We start from the raw sequence: 19,222 nt of genomic DNA, 5'->3' as shown, positions 1-19,222 counted from the left end.
ATCACCTACCAACCAGTAAGAATTCCGTCTCTCACAGACCTGTTAGTTTTTCTTTAAGAAGCCCTCCTGTTTGAACTTGTTGCCTGTATAAAAGACACTTGTCCACACACTCAATCAAACAGACTCCAAGCTCTCCACAATGGCCAAGACCAGAGAGCTGTGTAAGGACATCAGGGATACAATTGTAGACCTGCGCAAGGCTGGGATGGGCTACAGGACAATAGGCAAGCAGCTTGGTGAGAAGGCAACAACTGTTGGTGCAATTATTAGAAAATGGAAGAAGTTCAAGATGACGGTCAATCACCCTCGGTCTGGGGCTCCATGCAAGATCTCACCTCGTGGGGCATCAATGATCATGAGGAAGGTGAGCGATCAGCCCAGAACTACAGGGCAGGACCTGGTCAATGACCTGAAGAGAGCTGGGACCACAGTCTCAAAGAAAACCATTGGTAACACACTATGTCGTCATGGATTAAAATCCTGCAGCGCACGCAAGGTCCCCCTGCTCAAGCCAGTGCATGTCCAGGCCCGTCTGAAGTTTGCCAATGACCATCTGGATGATCCAGAGGAGGAATGGGAGAAGGTCATGTGGTCTGATGAGACAAAAATAGAGCTTTTTGGTCTAAACTCCACTCGCCATGTTTGGAGGAAAAAGAAGGATGAGTACAACCGTGAAGCATGGAGATGGAAACATAATTCTTTGGGGATGCTTTTCTGCAAAGGGGACAGGACGACTGCACCATATTGAGGGGAGGATGGATGGGCCATGTATCGCGACATCTTGGCCAACAACCTCCTTCCCTCATTAAGAGCATTGAAGATGGGTCGTGGCTGGGTCTTCCAGCATGACAACGACCCGAAACACACAGCCAGGGCAACTAAGGAGTGGCTCCGTAAGAAGCATCTCAAGATCCTGGAGTGGCCTAGCCAGTCTCCAGACCTGAACCCAATAGAAAATCTTTGGAGGGAGCTGAAAGTCCGTATTGCCCAGCGACAGCCCCGAAACCTGAAGGATCTGGAGAAGGTCTGTATGGAGGAATGGGCCAAAATCCATGCTGCAGTGTGTGCAAACCTGGTCAAGAACTACAGAAAACGTATGATCTCTGTAATTGTAAACAAAGGTTTCTGTACCAAATATTAAGTTCTGCTTTTTCTGATGTATCAAATACTTATGTAATGCAATAAAATGCAAATTAATTACTTAAAAATCATACAATGTGATTTTCTGGATTTTTGTTTTAGATTCCGTCTCTCACAGTTGAAGTGTACCTATGATAAAAATTACAGACCTCTACATGCTTTGTAAGTAGGAAAACCCGCAAAATTGGCAGTGTATCAAATACTTGTTCTCCCCACTGTATATACAGTAATTTGGTCAGTGACATAAATAACTACTTGCAACTTTCCTCCAGTCATCTGAATCAAACAGATCACAGTTCATAGGTACTCATCCCGAGAGGGCTTTATAGTGGCAAGAACGCAAATAAAACACCAATTACAGCGGCTGTTGGCAACCCTCCTGCTTTCTGACAGTAGTGCAGGTGGCAATCCACTGCTAAAGCACCCAATTTAAACCCCTAGAGGAGACACAACACCGTCTGGCGTACTATACAGTAATACCCACAGAGGAACAAAGTGCATTGTCTTGTGGAGGATTTAATAAAAGCTGCTATGGTTTAGGTACCAAGTAAGCTAAGAGATCAGTAAAGATCTGGGTGACATAGTGGGATGAGGAGGTTGGAGGGTGGGCAGTCTCAGGTGAAGTTGGGAGTCGGAGTGGAGGATGAGGTGGGCAGGAGTACCAGGGGGTGGCAGGCAGAGATGACTCACAGGTCCCTGGTTGACCACCCTTAGCAGGATGCATCTGTTTTTCGGGGATTCAGCTACTGTAATTTAACCTTGCTTCCTTTTCCGCTGAAAAGCGGATGTGGGAACTCCACTGAGGTGTTTCTTCTAACCCTGCTACGTCAGGTTACTGGTTGACAGATGCTCCCACAAAGAAAGCCCCTAACAGGATGACGCTGGCGCTGTAGGGCCCATGGGGTAAAGACGGATTATGTCTGAGCAGTAGATTATTCCCGAAACAGCACCTGCTTCTTTTACCCTGACACTCTTCGAGCGCATCCACACACCCAAGTTGGACCAGGAGAGCTCGCCTAGTTCCATGCCATGTCTGTCAGATGCCACCCTTGAATTCTCACCATCAGCGGGGAAACCAAGTCAAAGCCTATATGACCAGCCTCCTCTAATCGACCCCCAGATATTTAGTGATCCTAAGGACTGTGTTAGCATTCATGGGAACCACATGATATAAAAAATAAGCCCAGGTGCAGAGTTTATACTGGTTTCAATATGCCTTGGAAATATGGATTCTTTGTTATTACACTATTCGTCTTCACTCTCCAAGCCACAGGAATTAAAGGTAAGCTTCAAGCTCCTTCTAGTTCAGGGAGCCATAAACCTTCAAACCTGAAGGGCACTATACTAAGCCTGTTTTTATAGGATCTTGCTGCTTTAGATATAAAATGTTACAGCATTCATACAGCAGGTTGAACAATTTCAGTTCCAAAGAAAATATGATTTTACAGTATGCACAATGTGTGTTTGGAACTTTACAACTGCAGTCTGCAAGATTCCGTTAAGGGTAATTGGGTTGAACCAAGCCTTCACTTTTTTATCTTTATTACTGCTACCTTTGAAGCTCTGGTGTGTAGGCCTACTGATTACGCTAACTTCTGATTTATCTCAGGAGCCACTGCACTTTGTAATGAGTGAATATGTCGGGCAGGATCCCAGCATATGGCGGAGAATATGGCGGGCAGGATGGGATTAAATCATAAAAATATTTTTTGTCATTTCTGGGATAATTTGTCCTAACCTTAACTTAATTATCCTAACCTGCTATGTGAATTATCCTAACCTGCTGGGTAAGTTCTCCTAACCTGCTACGAAAAGTAAATTCTGTTCATAGCTTTCACAGGAGGTTGGTGGCATCTTAATTGGGGAGGACGGGCTTGTGGTAAAGGCTGGAGTGGAATTAGTGGAATGGTATCAAATACATACATGCCATTTGCTACGTTCTGGCCATTATCATGAGCCATCCTCCCCTTAGCAGCCTCCACTCAGCAGCCTCTTCAGCCTCCGTTCTTCTGGAAGGTTCTCTCATCTCCACAGATGAACTCTGGACCTCTGACAGAGTGACCATCAGGTTCTTGGTCACCTCCCTGACCAAGGCCCTTCTCCCCCGATTGCTCAGTTTGGCCGGGCGGCCAACTCTTGGAAGAGTCTTGGTGGTTCCAAACTTCTTCCATTTAAGAATGATGGAGGCCACTGTGTTCTTGGGTATCTTCAATGCTGCAGACATTTGTTGATACCCTTCCCCTTATCTGTGCCTCGACACAACCCTGTCTCAGAGCTCTACAGACAATTCATTTGAGCTCATGGCTTCGTTTTGTGTGTGTGTGTGCCTTTCCAAATCGTTCAATCAATTGAATTTACCACCGATGGACTCCAATCAAATTGTAGAAACATCTCAAGGATGATCAATAGACAAGATGCACCTGAGCTCAATTTCAATTCTCATAGCAAAAGGTCTGAATACGTAAAAAATATATTTATGTTTTTTATGTTTAATAAATTTGCAACATTTCTTAAAACGAGTTTTCACTTTGTCATCACACAGTATTGTGTGTAGATTGATAAGGATTTTTTTTTAAATTAAATCCATTTTAGAATAAGTTTGCAATGTAACGAAATGTGGAAAAAGGGAAGGTGTCCGAATGCCTTCCCGAATGTACTACCATTTAGTCCAGAATGTACTACCATCAACCAGGATGACAGCATGTTGCTAATGGTGGCATAACAACAGGTTATGGGCCTATAGGGCTGCAGAATCTCTTATGCAGTATCTCCTATACAGTACCTACCATGCTAATGCTGATGAGCTTTCCCAGGAGAGTGATTTCCTTGCATTTGTCACAACCTCCTTCAACTTGTTTGAACTTTTGGCATGGGTTCATCCCTCATTGATGGTGTCAGACCCGTTGTAGTTTCACACAAACTGCCAATAACTTGGTGACGTGAAAATGACTTGGAAGACACAACTGGCTAGAGAGACACAAAGGGTCAGATTGAATGGCTAGTTAAATAAATGTAGCTACAGTTGAAGGAATGCCTGTTCGTTATAGTTTGATTGTGCAGTGATCGTGGTTCTATGGTATAAAAGCAGAAATTACTCATTAAGTAGGCAAATAGATTGTGGATCATGGCATTACCCATGACTTGATATCTACACAAACTGGCTACTATTTTTGGTTGTTATAAACAGGTTTTCTTGTAGGATTAAATAAACGCACAGAACGAAACACTGTTTCAAGGTCTTTGAGAATTGCTCAAGCTGTAAATATTCATGGTAAGACAAAAGCAATGAATTAAATGTCATTTTCTGCGATGACTTAAGCGACTCAATTTCAGATGTGCACCCCATGCACCAATAATTATTTTCAGAATCATTTTGATCCTCATGGATCCTCTTTTTCTGTATATGGCATGCAAATGTACTGACATCTAAATTAGGACTATGGTGGTCTCTGTTTCCTTGGTGACAAGTATACATCTGAAAAGGTCATGTTCCTTCATGGTTATATGATGTAGGATCTTAATTTGAACCAGTTTACTACAGCTGGAAAATAATCTTGCAGCAACAGGAAATGTGATTATAATGTGGATTATAATTAATGTGTAACAATGTGCGCTAAGAGGCAGGAAGCAAGTTCGGGGAGTGAGTGCTTAAATAAATAAACATAACATAATACAAAACAAGAAACTCGAACAGCACACAGACATGAAACAGAAACAACGACGCCTGGGGAAGGAATCAAAGGGAGAGACATATATAAGGTAGGAAATCAGGGAAGTGATAGAGTCCAGGTGAGGCTGATGATGCGCAGGTGCGGGTAACGATGGTGACAGGTGTGCGTCATAACGAGCAGCCTGGTGACCTAGAGGCCAGAGAGGGAGCACACGTGACAAATATACATCTTTGTAGGGGTTGATACATTTAAAAATCAAGTCTGTGGTCAAAGGCACTGCATTGCAGTGCTAACTGTGCCACCAGAGACTCTGGGTTCGAGCCCAGGCTCTGTCGCAGCCGGCCGCGACCGGGAGGTCCATGGGGCGACGCACAATTGGCCTAACATCGTCCGGGTTAGGGAGGGTTTGACCGGTAGGGATATCCTTGTCTCATCGCGCACTAGCGACTCCTGTGGCGGGCCGGGCACAGTGCGAGCTAACCAGGTCGCCAGGTGCACAGTGTTTCCTCCGACACATTGGTGCGGCTGGTTGGATGCGCGCTGTACTTCTTATGACTGCAGGGGCAGTATTGAGTAGCTTGGATGAAAGGTGCCCAGAGTAAACGGCCTGCTCCTCAGTCCCAGTTGCTAATATATGCATATTATTATTAGTGTTGGATAGAAAACACTCTGAAGTTTCTAAAACTGTTTGAATGATGTCTGTGAGTATAACATAACTCATATGGCAGGCAAAAACCTGAGAAGAAATCCAAACAGGAAGTGGGAAATCTGAGGTTGGTCGATATTCAACCCAGCCCCTATTGAATACACAGTGGGATATTGGTTATGTTGCACTTCCTAAGGCTTCCACTAGATGTAAACCGTCTTTAGAAACTTGTTTGAGGTTTCTACTGTGAAGTGGGACCGAATGAGAGAGGAATGAGTAAGGTCTGCCATGAGCTGACCATGCTCTGACCATGCACGTTCACATGAGAGGGAGCTCTTTTCCATCACACTTCTGAAGACAATGGAATTCTCCTGTTGGAACATAATTGACGTTTTATGTTAAAAACATCCTAAAGATTGATTCCATACATCGTTTGACATATTTCTACGGACAGGAACTGAAATTTTTGACATTTCGTCTGCTACTAGGGAACGCGCTTCATGACTTTGGATTTGTTTACCAAACGTGCTAACAAAAGTAGCTCTTTGGACATAAATTATGGACATTATCGAACTAAATCAAACCTTTAATGTGGAACTGGGATTCCTGGGAGTGCATTCTGATGAAAATCATCAAAGATAAGGGAATATTTATAATGCTATTTATGAATAATGTTGACTACCCAATATGGCGGATATCTTTTTGGCTGCTTTGTTGTCTGAAAGCTGTACTCAGATTATTGCATGGTTTGCTTTTTCCATAAAGTAAAAAAAAAATTCTTACACAGTGGTTGCATTAAGGAGAAGTGTATCTATATTTCCATGTCTAACAGTTGTATTTTCATCGACATTTATAATGAGTATTTCTGTAAAATGATGTGGCTCTCTGCAATATCACCTGATATTTTTGGAACTAGTGAACGTTACGCGCCAATGTATACTGAGATTTGTTTTTACATACAGTGCCTTGCGAAAGTATTCGGCCCCCTTGAACTTTGCGACCTTTTGCCACATTTCAGGCTTCAAACATAAAGATATAAAACTGTATTTTTTTTGTGAAGAATCAATAACAAGTGGGACACAATCATGAAGTGGAACGACATTTATTGGATATTTCAAACTTTTTTAACAAATCAAAAACTGAAAAATTGGCCGTGCAAAATTATTCAGCCCCTTTACTTTCAGTGCAGCAAACTCTCTCCAGAAGTTCAGTGAGGATCTCTGAATGATCCAATGTTGACCTAAATGACTAATGATGATAAATACAATCCACCTGTGTGTAATCAAGTCTCCGTATAAATGCACCTGCACTGTGATAGTCTCAGAGGTCCGTTAAAAGTGCAGAGAGCATCATGAAGAACAAGGAACACACCAGGCAGGTCCGAGATACTGTTGTGAAGAAGTTTAAAGCCGGATTTGGATACAAAAAGATTTCCCAAGCTTTAAACATCCCAAGGAGCACTGTGCAAGCGATAATATTGAAATGGAAGGAGTATCAGACCACTGCAAATCTACCAAGACCTGGCCGTCCCTCTAAACGTTCAGCTCATACAAGGAGAAGACTGATCAGAGATGCAGCCAAGAGGCCCATGATCACTCTGGATGAACTGCAGAGATCTACAGCTGAGGTGGGAGACTCTGTCCATAGGACAACAATCAGTCGTATATTGCACAAATCTGGTCTTTATGGAAGAGTGGCAAGAAGAAAGCTATTTCTTAAAGATATCCATAAAAAGTGCCGTTTAAAGTTTGCCACAAGCCACCTGGGAGACACACTAAACATGTGGAAGAAGGTGCTCTGGTCAGATGAAACCAAAATTGAACTTTTTGGCAACAATGCAAAACGTTATGTTTGGCGTAAAAGCAGCACAGCTCACACCCTGAACACACCATCCCCACTGTCAAACATGGTGGTGGCAGCATCATGGTTTGGGCCTGCTTTTCTTCAGCAGGGACAGGGAAGATGGTTAAAATTGATGGGAAGATGGATGGAGCCAAATACAGGACCATTCTGGAAGAAAACCTGATGGAGTCTGCAAAAGACCTGAGACTGGGACGGAGATTTGTCTTCCAACAAGACAATGATCCAAAACATAAAGCAAAATCTACAATGGAATGGTTCAAAAATAAACATATCCAGGTGTTAGAATGGCCAAGTCAAAGTCCAGACCTGAATCCAATCGAGAATCTGTGGAAAGAACTGAAAACTGCTGTTCACAAATGCTCTCCATCCAACCTCACTGAGCTCGAGCTGTTTTGCAAGGAGGAATGGGAAAAAATTACAGTCTCTCGATGTGCAAAACTGATAGAGACATACCCCAAGCGACTTACAGCTGTAATCGCAGCAAAAGGTGGCGCTACAAAGTATTAACTTAAGGGGGCTGAATAATTTTGCACGGCCAATTTTTCAGTTTTTGATTTGTTAAAAAGTTTGAAATATCCAATAAATGTCGTTCCACTTCATGACTGTGTCCCACTTGTTGTTGATTCTTCACAAAAAAATACAGTTTTATATCTTTATGTTTGAAGCCTGAAATGTGGCAAAAGGTCGCAAAGTTCAAGGGGGCCGAATACTTTCGCAAGGCACTGTAAATATGCACTTTATTGTGTAACATGAAGTCCTATGAGTGTCATCTGATGAAGATCATCAAAGGTTAGTGATTTATTTTATCTCTATTTGTGCTTTTTGTGACTCCTATGTGGTTGGAAAAATGGCAGAATTTTTCTGTGACTTGGTGGTGACCTAACATAATCGTTTGGTGCTTTCGCTGTAAAGCTTATTTCAAATCGGACACTTTGGTGGGATTAACAACAAGATTACCTTTAAAATGGTATATGATACATGTTTGAGGAATTTTAATGATGAGATTTCTGTTGTTTGAATTTGGCGCTCTGCAATTTCACTGGCTGTTGTCATATCAATCCCGGTAAAGGGATTGCAGCCCTAAGAAATTTAAGAAGCAGTGCGGCTTGGTTGGGTTGTGTTTCAGAGGACGCATGGCTTTCGACCTTTGTCTCTCCCGAGTCCGTACGGGACTGTAGCGATGAGACAAGATAGTAACTACTAACAATTGGATACCACAAAATTGGGGAGAAAAAGGGGGTAAAATTAAAATAAAAAAATCAGGTCTGAAATTTTTTAAGCATTTTTAACCCTCAAATACATTACACATTTTAAAATGACTGCGTTGCAGGAAAATTCTCCATCAACAGAGTGATCAAATTAAGATCCCACACCTGTAAACATCACTGTCTGCTGATAAGTGGTTTGAATGATGGCTGTCCTGAATTTCCCTCCCACCACTACAGTAGAACGCTCATCTCGCACAGCTGAGAGATCATTCAAAACAAGTAATTCTGTTCCAAATGGAAGCCAGAGACATTCATATTTGTATGCATAGATAGAATTCAATGACACACTGTAATATATTTCAGAATAGCCGTGAGGGAAAAAGTGGCTTTTCAACATAGGCTTTTCAAACATGATACAGTACACTATACAATTTGACACATCTTGAAGATATCATGGTTTCAATGTCTTTTTCCTTTTATCATGTTTTTGCAGAGAGGAATAATCGGGGCTCCTGGCAGAGTGAAGTTATCGGGACAGAAACAGAAGCCATCAATTCTATGCACTTGGTTGAACTTTTGAGAACGACCAAACAAAACTCTAATGTCAGAATGATATTTGACCTAGAAAAGCATCGTACAAAGAGGTCAGCGGTCTTTCACTCTGGAGTGAGAGTCTGTCCTCAGGAGACCATCAATGAGGTCATCGCCAGCCATCAAGCCTACTACAAGCTCAGAGGTATAGGCCTCCCATTCATTATAGTTAATCAATTGCTGTTCTGTTGGCTATTTCAGTGTCACATGTTCAGTATCTAGGTCTTCTGCCCTCGACAGAGGTCATGAGGTGAGGCCTCGCCTGGGGCATGGCATCCATAGCCTCTACTCAAACGAAATAGTGAAAATTGTTCTGTGCACTAGTTAGAAATGTTTAAATACACTATATATACAAAAGCATGTGGACACCCCTTCAAATGAGTGGATTTGGTTATTTCAGCCACACCCGTTGCTGACAGGTGTATGCAATCTTCACAGACAAACATTGGCAGTAGAATGGCCTTACTGAAGAGCACAGTGATTTTCAACATGGCACCGTCATAGGATGCCACCTTTTCCAGCAAGTCAGTTCCTCAAATTTCTGCCTTGCTAGAGCTGCCCCGGTAAACTGTAAGTGCTGTTATTGTGAAGGGGAAATGTCTAGGAGCAACAACGGCTCAGCCACGAAGTGGTAGGCCACACAAGCTCACAGAACGGGACCGGCAATTGCTGGAGCACGTAGAGAGTAAAAATCGTCTGTCCTCGGTTGCAACACTCACCACAGAGTTCCAAATTGCTTCTGGAAGCAACGTCAGCACAATAACTGTTCGTCGGGAGGTTCATTAAGTAGGTTTCCATGGCGAGCAGCTGCACACAAGCCTAAGATCGCCATGTGCAATGCCAAGTGTCGACTGGAGTGGTGTAAACCTCGCCGCCATTGGACTTTGGCGCAGTGGAAACGTGTTCTCTGGAGTGATGAATCACTCTTCACCATCTGGCAGTCCACGGATAAATCTGGGTTTGATGGATGCCAGGTGAACGCTACCTGCCCAAATGCATATTGCCAAACTGTAAAGTTTGGTGGAGGAGGAATAATGGTCTGGGGCTGTTTTTCATGGTTCGGGCTAGGCTCCCTAGTTCCAGTGAAGGAAAATCTTAACGCTACAGCATACAATGACATTCTAGATGATTCTGTGATTCTAACTTTGTGGCAACAGTTTGGGGAAGGCCCTTTCCTGTTTCAACATGACAATACCCCTGTGTTTCAACATGACAATACCCCGGTCCATACAGAAATGGTTTGTCATGATCGCTGTGGAAGAACTAGACTGGCCTGCACAGAGACCTCAAACCCATCAAACACTTTTGGGATTAATTGGAGTGGCTACTGCGAGCCAGGCCTAATCGCCCAACATCAGTGCCCGACCTCACTAATGCACTTGTGGCTGAATGAATGCAAGTCCCCGCAGCAATGTTCCAACATCTAGTGGAAAGCCTTCACAGAAAAGTGGAGGCTGTTATTACAGCAAGGGTGGGACCAACTCCACATGAATGCCCATGATTTTGGAATGAGATGTTCATCGAGCTGGTGTCCATATACTCATGGTCATGTAGTGTAAGTATAGAATGTGGACCATTGAAGTAGCCATAGCAGTACCTATGACTTATCCGGGTGTGCACCAGTGGGAAGCAGGTGTTGAGTATAGAGTCTAGACAGTGAAGAGAATTTAAGACAGTGCAGCAGAATAACACGGCATCCAGAGTCCCATTGATTAAAGAGGTAGGAAGAAATATCACAGCTTCACCCTGAGGCAAGCAACATGCAATATTCCCTGGAAATAGGGTGCCATTTGGGACATGTTCCCAGCCTAAAAAATCAAATAAAAACATGATAACACACTTTTGTGAATTGACATGAAACATTTTCCCCACAGGTTTTGTAAAAAATATTAAAGATCAAACTTTCACCTTTTCATCAGAATATTATTCTACAACCTACACTCTTGTCGTGTTTAAAGTCTCAAAATGGGTTGATTGAAGGATGAGAACAAACTGAATGATGGCAGCAATAGTCTTGAATTCATTTCAACATTGCTGCACATTTTATTTGTAAACCAATGCAGATGCACTTAGATTATTCTGCTAATTACCCCTTTTCACATTTTGTTTATTTTATTTTGAAGGAGTAGAGTGTCACATTGCGTAACTGATGGATACATGGAACCCAAAAGTGTTCTGCTTAGAACCAAAAAGGGGTTCTAACTGTAACCAAAAAGGGTTCTCCTATGGGGACAGACAAAGAAAAAAGGGTTCCAAAAGGTTTCTAAGCGTGTAGGGAGGAAGTGTGTGCCTGGGTACGTGACTGAATGAAGTTGTTTGTCATGAGAATCATCCATGTCTTCGCTTGGAAAGTGAAGCCAGCATTTATGTCTCTATTATTGAAACCTTAAGTATCTGAAAATAATTTGCTGGATTTTAGAGTTATTTGTACTTTGAGAGAACACCATCACCCTGTGATGAGGTCTTGGCGTATGTCCCAAATGGCACCCTATTCCCTTAATAGTGCACTACTTTTGACCAGGGCCAATAGGGTATTGAACTATATAGGGAATAGAGTGCTATTTGGGACCTACCCTCAGACTTGATGTGGATCTGTATCTATTGTGCTGAGGATCTTTTATTCTCACTGGAACACCGTTCTGTCTTTGGTCAGTTTGTCAGGAGGCTGTGTGGGAGGCCTTCCGGATCTTCTTTGACCGGATCCCTGGACCTACAGAATATACAACCTGGGTTCACACATGTCAACATGAGTCTCTGTGCCTCTCTGACCTGGCCAGTAACTTCAGCAACTCAGAGGAGCACATGAGTATGGTGTACAGGGTGAGGAACCAACGACACAACTCCCTTTAATGTGTCATAACTGTGAGACCAATAATTGCTTACATTATTTGAATGAACATGTGCACGTTTTTATGCTGGGGGAGGGATAAAATGTATTTTTAAATGCCAATGGGTGAATTTATGATATCATGTGAAATCCATTTATTTCTGCAGATTTTCCTCAAGAAACAATAGCATTGTTTCTCGCGCATTAGCTATAGGGAAAGCAGTTGTTGATTACGTTTCTTTCCCCTCTTTATTCAAACCTGTTGACATTTAATTATTACATATCAGTCTCTTGAGGGGAAGAAAAAAATATCCTCATTATATTGCTCCCATTAACACACAAAACAGCACCCATCAATCTGGTCTAGTCACTTTGGTTATTTTACAATCCTATGAGGGTATAACATGCACATACTGTATATTTGTCTGTTCACACTGCTATGCCTTATCTTGGCCAGGTCGCAGTTGCAAATGAGAACTTGTTCTCAACTAGCCTACCTGGTTAAATAAAGGTGAAATAAAAAAATAAAAATAAAAATTTTACAGACAGCACTCCTAAGTGCATGTTTCAGTGGTACCTTACATCCTACACAGTTTTGAAGTGTTATGTTATTGGTTTGAATTGATGTGTGTGTGATTTATGTTATGATTGTGATTCTGCTCTCACAGAGGATGAACCTGGGAGATGAGAGGCAGCCGACTGGGTAAGGATAGAGACAGTACCTTATGCAGCCTGCTGTCTGCTGATAGTTGTCTAGGAGCACTGCTTTCTCACACACGGTGCAGCCCTCTTGAGTCAGGCTTTGTAGTTGACCTGCCACATAATGCCCTCTCTCTAAGTGCATAATGGCTGGTTATGGACACTCAATGGTAGAGTGGCTCTTGAGATATGAAGGAATCAGTCACACATCTTAGACACTGAACATGCATGATCGCAATTGTTACTGAAATTATGATAATAAAGTCAGGCGAGATGGTACATGAATAGTAAATTAACAAGAAATTAAACTAACTTATGCAGTTCTTTATTAGAATATGTCAAGCTGACATTGATTGTAACTAGGCAGCAGCAGCCACTGAGAAAGAAAGTCATAGGTAAAGACATTAGTACTTCATTCTATGTTGTTAAATACCTATAAATTACCATCTCACGTGACAGAATTTCCATCAAGTATGTCCCCAGGTAGTTACAATATATAAAATCCTCCTAGGTATACTGTACATGCACTCTTCCATATTCTACTGCTGGTTGATAGGCAGTCTAATCTTAGACAGGTGGAGAGCTTGTGCATTGCCATGGTATTGATCTTGTAAAGTAATTAGAGGATACAGTGCCTTTGGAAAGTATTCAATCCCCTTGACTTTTTCCACATCGTTACTTTACAGCCTTATTCTAAAATGGATTAAATTGTTTTTTCCCCCTCATCAATCTACACACAATAACCTATAATGACATAGCAAAAACAAGTTTAGTAATTTTTGCAAATTTATTAAACATAAACTGAAATATAACATTTACATAAGTATTCAGATCCTTTACTCAGTACTTTTTGAAGCAACTTTGGCAGTGATTACAGCATCAAGTCTTCTTAGGTATGATGCTACAAGCTTGGCACACCTGTATTTGGGGAGTTTCTCCCATTCTCTGCAGATCCTCTCATGCTCTGTCAGGTTGGATGGGGAGTGTTGCAGCACAGCTATTTTCAGATGTCTCCAGAGATGTTCGATCGGCTCAAGTCTGGGCTGTGGCTGGGCCACTCAAGAACATTCTTAGACTTGTCCCAAAGCCACTCCTGCGTTGTCTTGGCTGTGTGCTTAGGGTCTTTGTCCTGTTGGAAGGTGAACTCTTGCCCTAGGCTGAGGGACTGACCGCTCTGTAGCAGGTTTTCATCAAGGATCTCTCTACTTTGCTCTATTTACCTTTGCCTCGATCCTGACTAGTCTCCCTGTCCCTGCCGCTGAAAAACATCCCCACAGCATGATGCTGCTACCACCATGCTTCCCCGTAAGGATGGTGCCAGGTTTCCTCCAGACATGACACTTGCCATTCAGGCCAAAGAGTTCAATCTTGGTTTTATCAGACCAGAGAATCTTGTTTCTCAGGGTCCGAGAGTCCTTTAGGTGCCTTTTGGCAAACTCCAAGCGGGTTGTCATGCGCCTTTTACTGAGTGGCTTCTGACTGGCCACCCGACCATTAAGGCCTGATTGGTGGAGTGCTGCAGAGATGGTTGTCCTTCTGGAAGGTTCTCCCATCTCCACAGAGGAACTCTGGAGCTCTGTCAGTGACCATCCGGTTCATGGTCACCTCCCTGACCAAGGCCCTTCTCCCCCGATTGCTCAGTTTGGCCGGATGGCCAGCTCTAGGAAGAGTCTTGGTGGTTCCAAACCTCTTCCATTTAAGAATGATGGAGGCCACTGTGTTCTTGTGGACCTTCAATGTTGCAGAAATGCTTTGGTACCCTTCCTCAGATCTGTGCCTCGACACAATCCTGTCACGGAGCTCTATGGACAATTCCTTCAACCCCGTACCTTGCTTTATGCTCTGACATGCACTGTCAACTCTGAGACCTTATATAGATAGATGTGTGCCTTTCCAAATTATGCCCAATCAATTGAATTTACCACAGGTGGACTCCAATAAAGTTGTCGAAAGATCTCAAGGATGATCAATGGAAGAGGATGCACCTGAGCTTTATTTCAAGTCTCATAGCAAAGGGGCTGAATACTTATGTAAATAAGGTATTTCTGTTTTTAATTTTTAATAAATTAGCAAACATTTCTAAAAACCCGTTTTCCCTTTTTCATTATGGGGTATTGTGTGTGGATTGCTGAGTAGTTAAAAAAAAAATCCATTTTAGAATAAGGCTGTAACGTAACAAAATGTGAAAAAAGTCAAGGGTTCTGAATACTTTCTAATGGCACTGTATGTGCGTGTTTTCAAGTGCTGTTTTTTTTACAAACCATTAGCTTTATCATGCAATGCTGGGCTAATGTGGAACCATTTTTTACATTAAAAAAATCTTGCATTTTGCATTACATAACATAACAAATATTCTCATCAGGTACAAACCTGAAAACATACCCTACATATTATTTTTCACAGTTACTTATGTGTATTTTCTTCTCTTTCACCTGCAGAATGGTAGCAGCCACAACCACAGCAGCACCGGAGGTCGCTGATATAACAGGTATGGCAAGACACTGTACCAAGCTGTAGCTGTGTCAAGACGCTGTGTCAAGACGCTGTGTCAACATGTGTCAAGCAATTGAATCAAGAAGCACATGCCAATGGTGAATGAAATCTAATACACAGTATGAAATTGTAATTAACCGTTAAGGTCCAGAGGAGGCCCAGACTGCAACACCAGAACCACCTGCTCCTGTAACCGGCGTTGCCAGCGTCCCTGATGCTCCCGAGGTTACAGTTGAAGTAGAAACTGTGGAGGAGGAGGTAAACAACATTTATTTTAGTCTAGCTGTTTAGCTCGCTAACAGCTTGCAGACTGAAATGAAAGTTGAGAGAAATATTGCTTGTTGTTGCCCAGTCCAGCTGTTGTCTTGTTCCTCTCAGACAGAGACAGTGAGCTGATAGCATTTAGCCATATGGTCTAGCACTACACCTCTTATCAAATACAGGTGACTGCCAACATCATGCAAACACTTGAGTAAATTATGGATACAAAGTATATTGAAAGCAGGTGCTTCCACACAGGTGTGGTTCTTGAGTTAATTAAGCAATTAACACCCCGTCATGCTTAGGGTCATGTATAAAAATGCTTGGCAGGCCATTATTTTGTCTACCATGGCCATGCAGCTATAGGATGACAATGCTCCTACTCACAGGGCAAGAGTGGTCACTGAATGGTTTGATGAGCATGTAAACCATATTCCATGGCTCAATCACCAGATCTCAACCCAAATACGTATGGGAGATTCTGGAGTGGCTCCTGAGACAGCATTTCCACCATCATCAACAAAATACCAAATTATGGAATTTCTTATGGAATAATGGTGTCGCATCCCTCCAGTATAGTTACAGACACTTGGAGAATCTATGCCAAGGTGCCAAGGTTCTCAAATGACTGCCTCGCCTGGTTCACCAACTACTTCTCAGACAGAGTTCAGTGTGTCAAATCGGAGGGCCTGTTGTCCGGACCTCTGGCAGTCTCATATGGGGGTGCCACAGGGTTCAATTCTTGGGCCTCCGATTCATTTCTCTTTTTTTTTCAACTCTTTTCTCTGTATACGTCACTAATGTCGCTCTTGCTGCTGGTGATTCTCTGATCCACCTCTACGCAGACGACACCATTCTGTATGCTTCTGGCCCTTCTTTGGACACTGTTAACTAACCTCCAGATGAGCTTCAATGCCATACAACTCTCCTTCCATTGGCCTCCAACTGCTCTTAAATGCAAGTAAAACTAAATACATACTCTTCAACCGATCACTGCCCGCACCTGCCCGCCCGTCAAGCATCACTACTCTGGACGGTTCTGACTTAGAATATGTGGACAACTACAAATACCTAGGTGTCTGGTAGAACTGTAAACTCTCCTTCCAGACTCACATTAAGCATCTCCAATCCAAAATTAAATCTAAAATCGGCTTCCTATTTTGCAACAAAGCATCCTTCACTCATGCTGCCAAACATACCCTCGTAAAACTGACCATCCTACCAATCCTTGACTTTGGCGATGTCATTTACAAAATAGCCTCCAACACTCTACTCAGCAAATTGGATGCAGTCGATCAGAGTGCCATCCGTTTGGTCACCAAAGCCCCATATGTGACCTGTATGCTCTTGTTGGCTGGCCCTCGCTTCATATTCATCACCAAACCCACTGGCTCCAGGTCATCTATATGTCTTTGCTAGGAAAAGCCCTGCCTTACCTCAGCTCACTGGTCACCATAGCAGCACCCACCCATAGCACGTGCTCCAGCAGGTATATTTCATTGGTCACCCCCAAAGCGAATTCCTCCTTTGGGCGCCTTTCCTTCCAGTTCTCTGCTGGCAATGACTGGAACGAATTGCAAAAATCACTGACTGGAGACTCATATCTCCCTCACTAACTTTAAGCACCAGCTGTCAGAGCAGATCACTGCACCTGTACATAGCTCATCTGTAAATAGCCCATCCAACTACCTCATCCCCATACTGTTATTTTTTTTTCTGCTCCTTTGCACCCCAGTATCTCTACTTACACATTCATCTTCTGCACATCTATCACTCCAGTGTTTAATTGCTCAATTGTAATTATTTCGCCACTATGGCCTATTTATTGCCTTACCTCTCTTATCCTACCTCATTTGCACACTGTAAATAGTCTTTTTTTTGTATTATGTTATTGACTGTATGTTTGTTTATTCAATGTGTACCTCTGTGTTGTTTGTGTTGCACTGTTTTGCTTTATCTTGGCCAGGTCGCAGTTGTAAATGAGAACTTGTTCTCAACTAGCCTACCTGGTTAAATAAAGGTGAAATAAAATAAATAAATAAAATTGAAGATGTTCTGGCTCGTGGTGGCCCAACGCCCTATTAAGACACTATGTTGGTGTTTCCTTTATTTTGTCAGTTACCTGTACAGTTACCGGGTCCTATTCATTAGGGCAAAACATAGCATGATGTTTTGCAATGGAAAACGAAAACCAGTGATTTCTTATTGGACAAGTTCAGGTTGTCCCTCCATGTTTTCAATCTGTTTTCTTTTCTTTTTGTGCGTAATGAATAGGACCATGTTGTCTTCTGTTTGTAGGACTCTGAGCTGCCCAATGTTGTCCCAGAGCAGCCTGTGGAGGTGATAGTGGAGTTCAGTATTGACCTCGTGGACCCAGGCTACAAGGAACTACTGGACGACCCTGACTCCCCCCAATATGTTGACCTCGCTCATCACCTGCAAGACCAGGTGAGATTATAATATAGCCTGGTCCCAGATCTGTTTTTGCTTTTGCCAACTACATTGCTGTCATTGTCAAGCCAAAAGGCATGAACTTTTGTGACAAGGTGTTGAAGGCATGATGGCCTACAGACTGACACCCAGGCTAGCTGACATACTGCATAGTAGAAGACGAGACATATGGGAGCTCTGTAGTCTGTACTCCTCTTTATGTCCATCATTAAAATGTTATTGATGATTTTAAGTCCCTAAGACCAATGATATATACGTTTTGATTCCCTTGAGGTACAGTTTATTCCGTGTCAGTTTATTGAGTGTTTTTTAATAGGTTTTTAATGTAGGCACAGAGCCTCAAACAACATTTCCCAATTAAAATAAAGGCATGATCTTATCAGTGTAACACAATCAACTGTCGGATGTAGGCGCCTGATGCTGCACGGTGTGTTGTGTAACATGTTACTACAAGTGGTACTGTCGTCATGGGTTGTGGCCCTCTGAGGGGGTTCATGGTAAAGATGATTATATAATGCCACAGGACCATGAGCCAGAGGCAGATAAAGCAGATTAGTGAGTTCCACTTGGACTGTCGGTGCTGGATTCTCAACCTGACTAGACCAAGGCCTAGTCCCGATTCTCCACCCTTCTCCCAAAGTATGCAATTGCACATTCTCAATGGTAGAGATTCCCTCCAGCCAATGCTTGCACCAATCCCATGCTTTTAAATCCATGACAGTGAAGGTGCAAGTGCACATTTTTGGAAAAGGGTGGAGAATAGGGACGTAGCCCAAAGCTCTGCCAACCGTTTTACTCTTTGTGAGAAAATACATCTGATTAATTTCACATAACGATCCAATTCAAGTGCTCTGGAGGCTAGTTCGCATATACTGTATCGAGCTTTATTGGAGATGGAGTCCTTCATTGGATTTCCCCCAATGGACTCTCAAAGCTCCATAAGAGATGATTATGTCATAAGTGTGTGCTAAATGTGATTAAATAAAGAAAGAGCTCAATTAATTTAGGTGTCTCATTCATACATTCCTCTGCACTGATTTACAGTACTAGGGAATATGATCAGATTACATTATGTAACTAGTAACATTTATTTGTCTTATTATTAATGGGACTGCTATATGGACTGGAGAGAAATGCCATCATATGTGATTCTGTAAGCTTTAAAACAAACTTATTTTCCCACAGATGCTCCATGTTTTTGACAAACTCCCAGGATTTAAAGATATCAATGTTTTGGGAATCAGGTAAGTCTGTGGCAGACATGAATAATCACATCTGGTGCCTTCGTGCTTAATACTGACGTTTTGGTGAGCAAATTAAATGGCAATAGATTAGGTTAGACAGATGAAAGACAGGTGCAAGCTGGGAACCC

The 19,222-nt window shown here is 42.5% G+C and overlaps 1 protein-coding gene across 1 annotated transcript in view; it reads left to right on the top strand.

The window, feature by feature from the left end:
• Positions 1–2,223: 2,223 nt before the first annotated feature.
• Positions 2,224–19,222, top strand: part of LOC139415400 (interphotoreceptor matrix proteoglycan 1-like) — a 37,861-nt gene continuing 20,862 nt past the window's right edge. The window contains exons 1-8 of the mRNA XM_071163514.1: positions 2,224–2,422; positions 9,022–9,264; positions 11,773–11,939; positions 12,615–12,649; positions 15,084–15,133; positions 15,284–15,396; positions 17,698–17,847; positions 19,036–19,094. Of these exons, the coding sequence (XP_071019615.1) occupies positions 2,353–2,422; positions 9,022–9,264; positions 11,773–11,939; positions 12,615–12,649; positions 15,084–15,133; positions 15,284–15,396; positions 17,698–17,847; positions 19,036–19,094 (887 nt within the window). The 5' untranslated portion in view covers positions 2,224–2,352. The remainder of the gene's footprint in view (positions 2,423–9,021; positions 9,265–11,772; positions 11,940–12,614; positions 12,650–15,083; positions 15,134–15,283; positions 15,397–17,697; positions 17,848–19,035; positions 19,095–19,222) is intronic.

This window comes from Oncorhynchus clarkii, chromosome 8, assembly GCF_045791955.1.
Source record: "Oncorhynchus clarkii lewisi isolate Uvic-CL-2024 chromosome 8, UVic_Ocla_1.0, whole genome shotgun sequence".
Lineage (NCBI taxonomy): Eukaryota > Metazoa > Chordata > Actinopteri > Salmoniformes > Salmonidae > Oncorhynchus > Oncorhynchus clarkii.
This window is presented reverse-complemented; position numbering and strand designations above follow the sequence as displayed.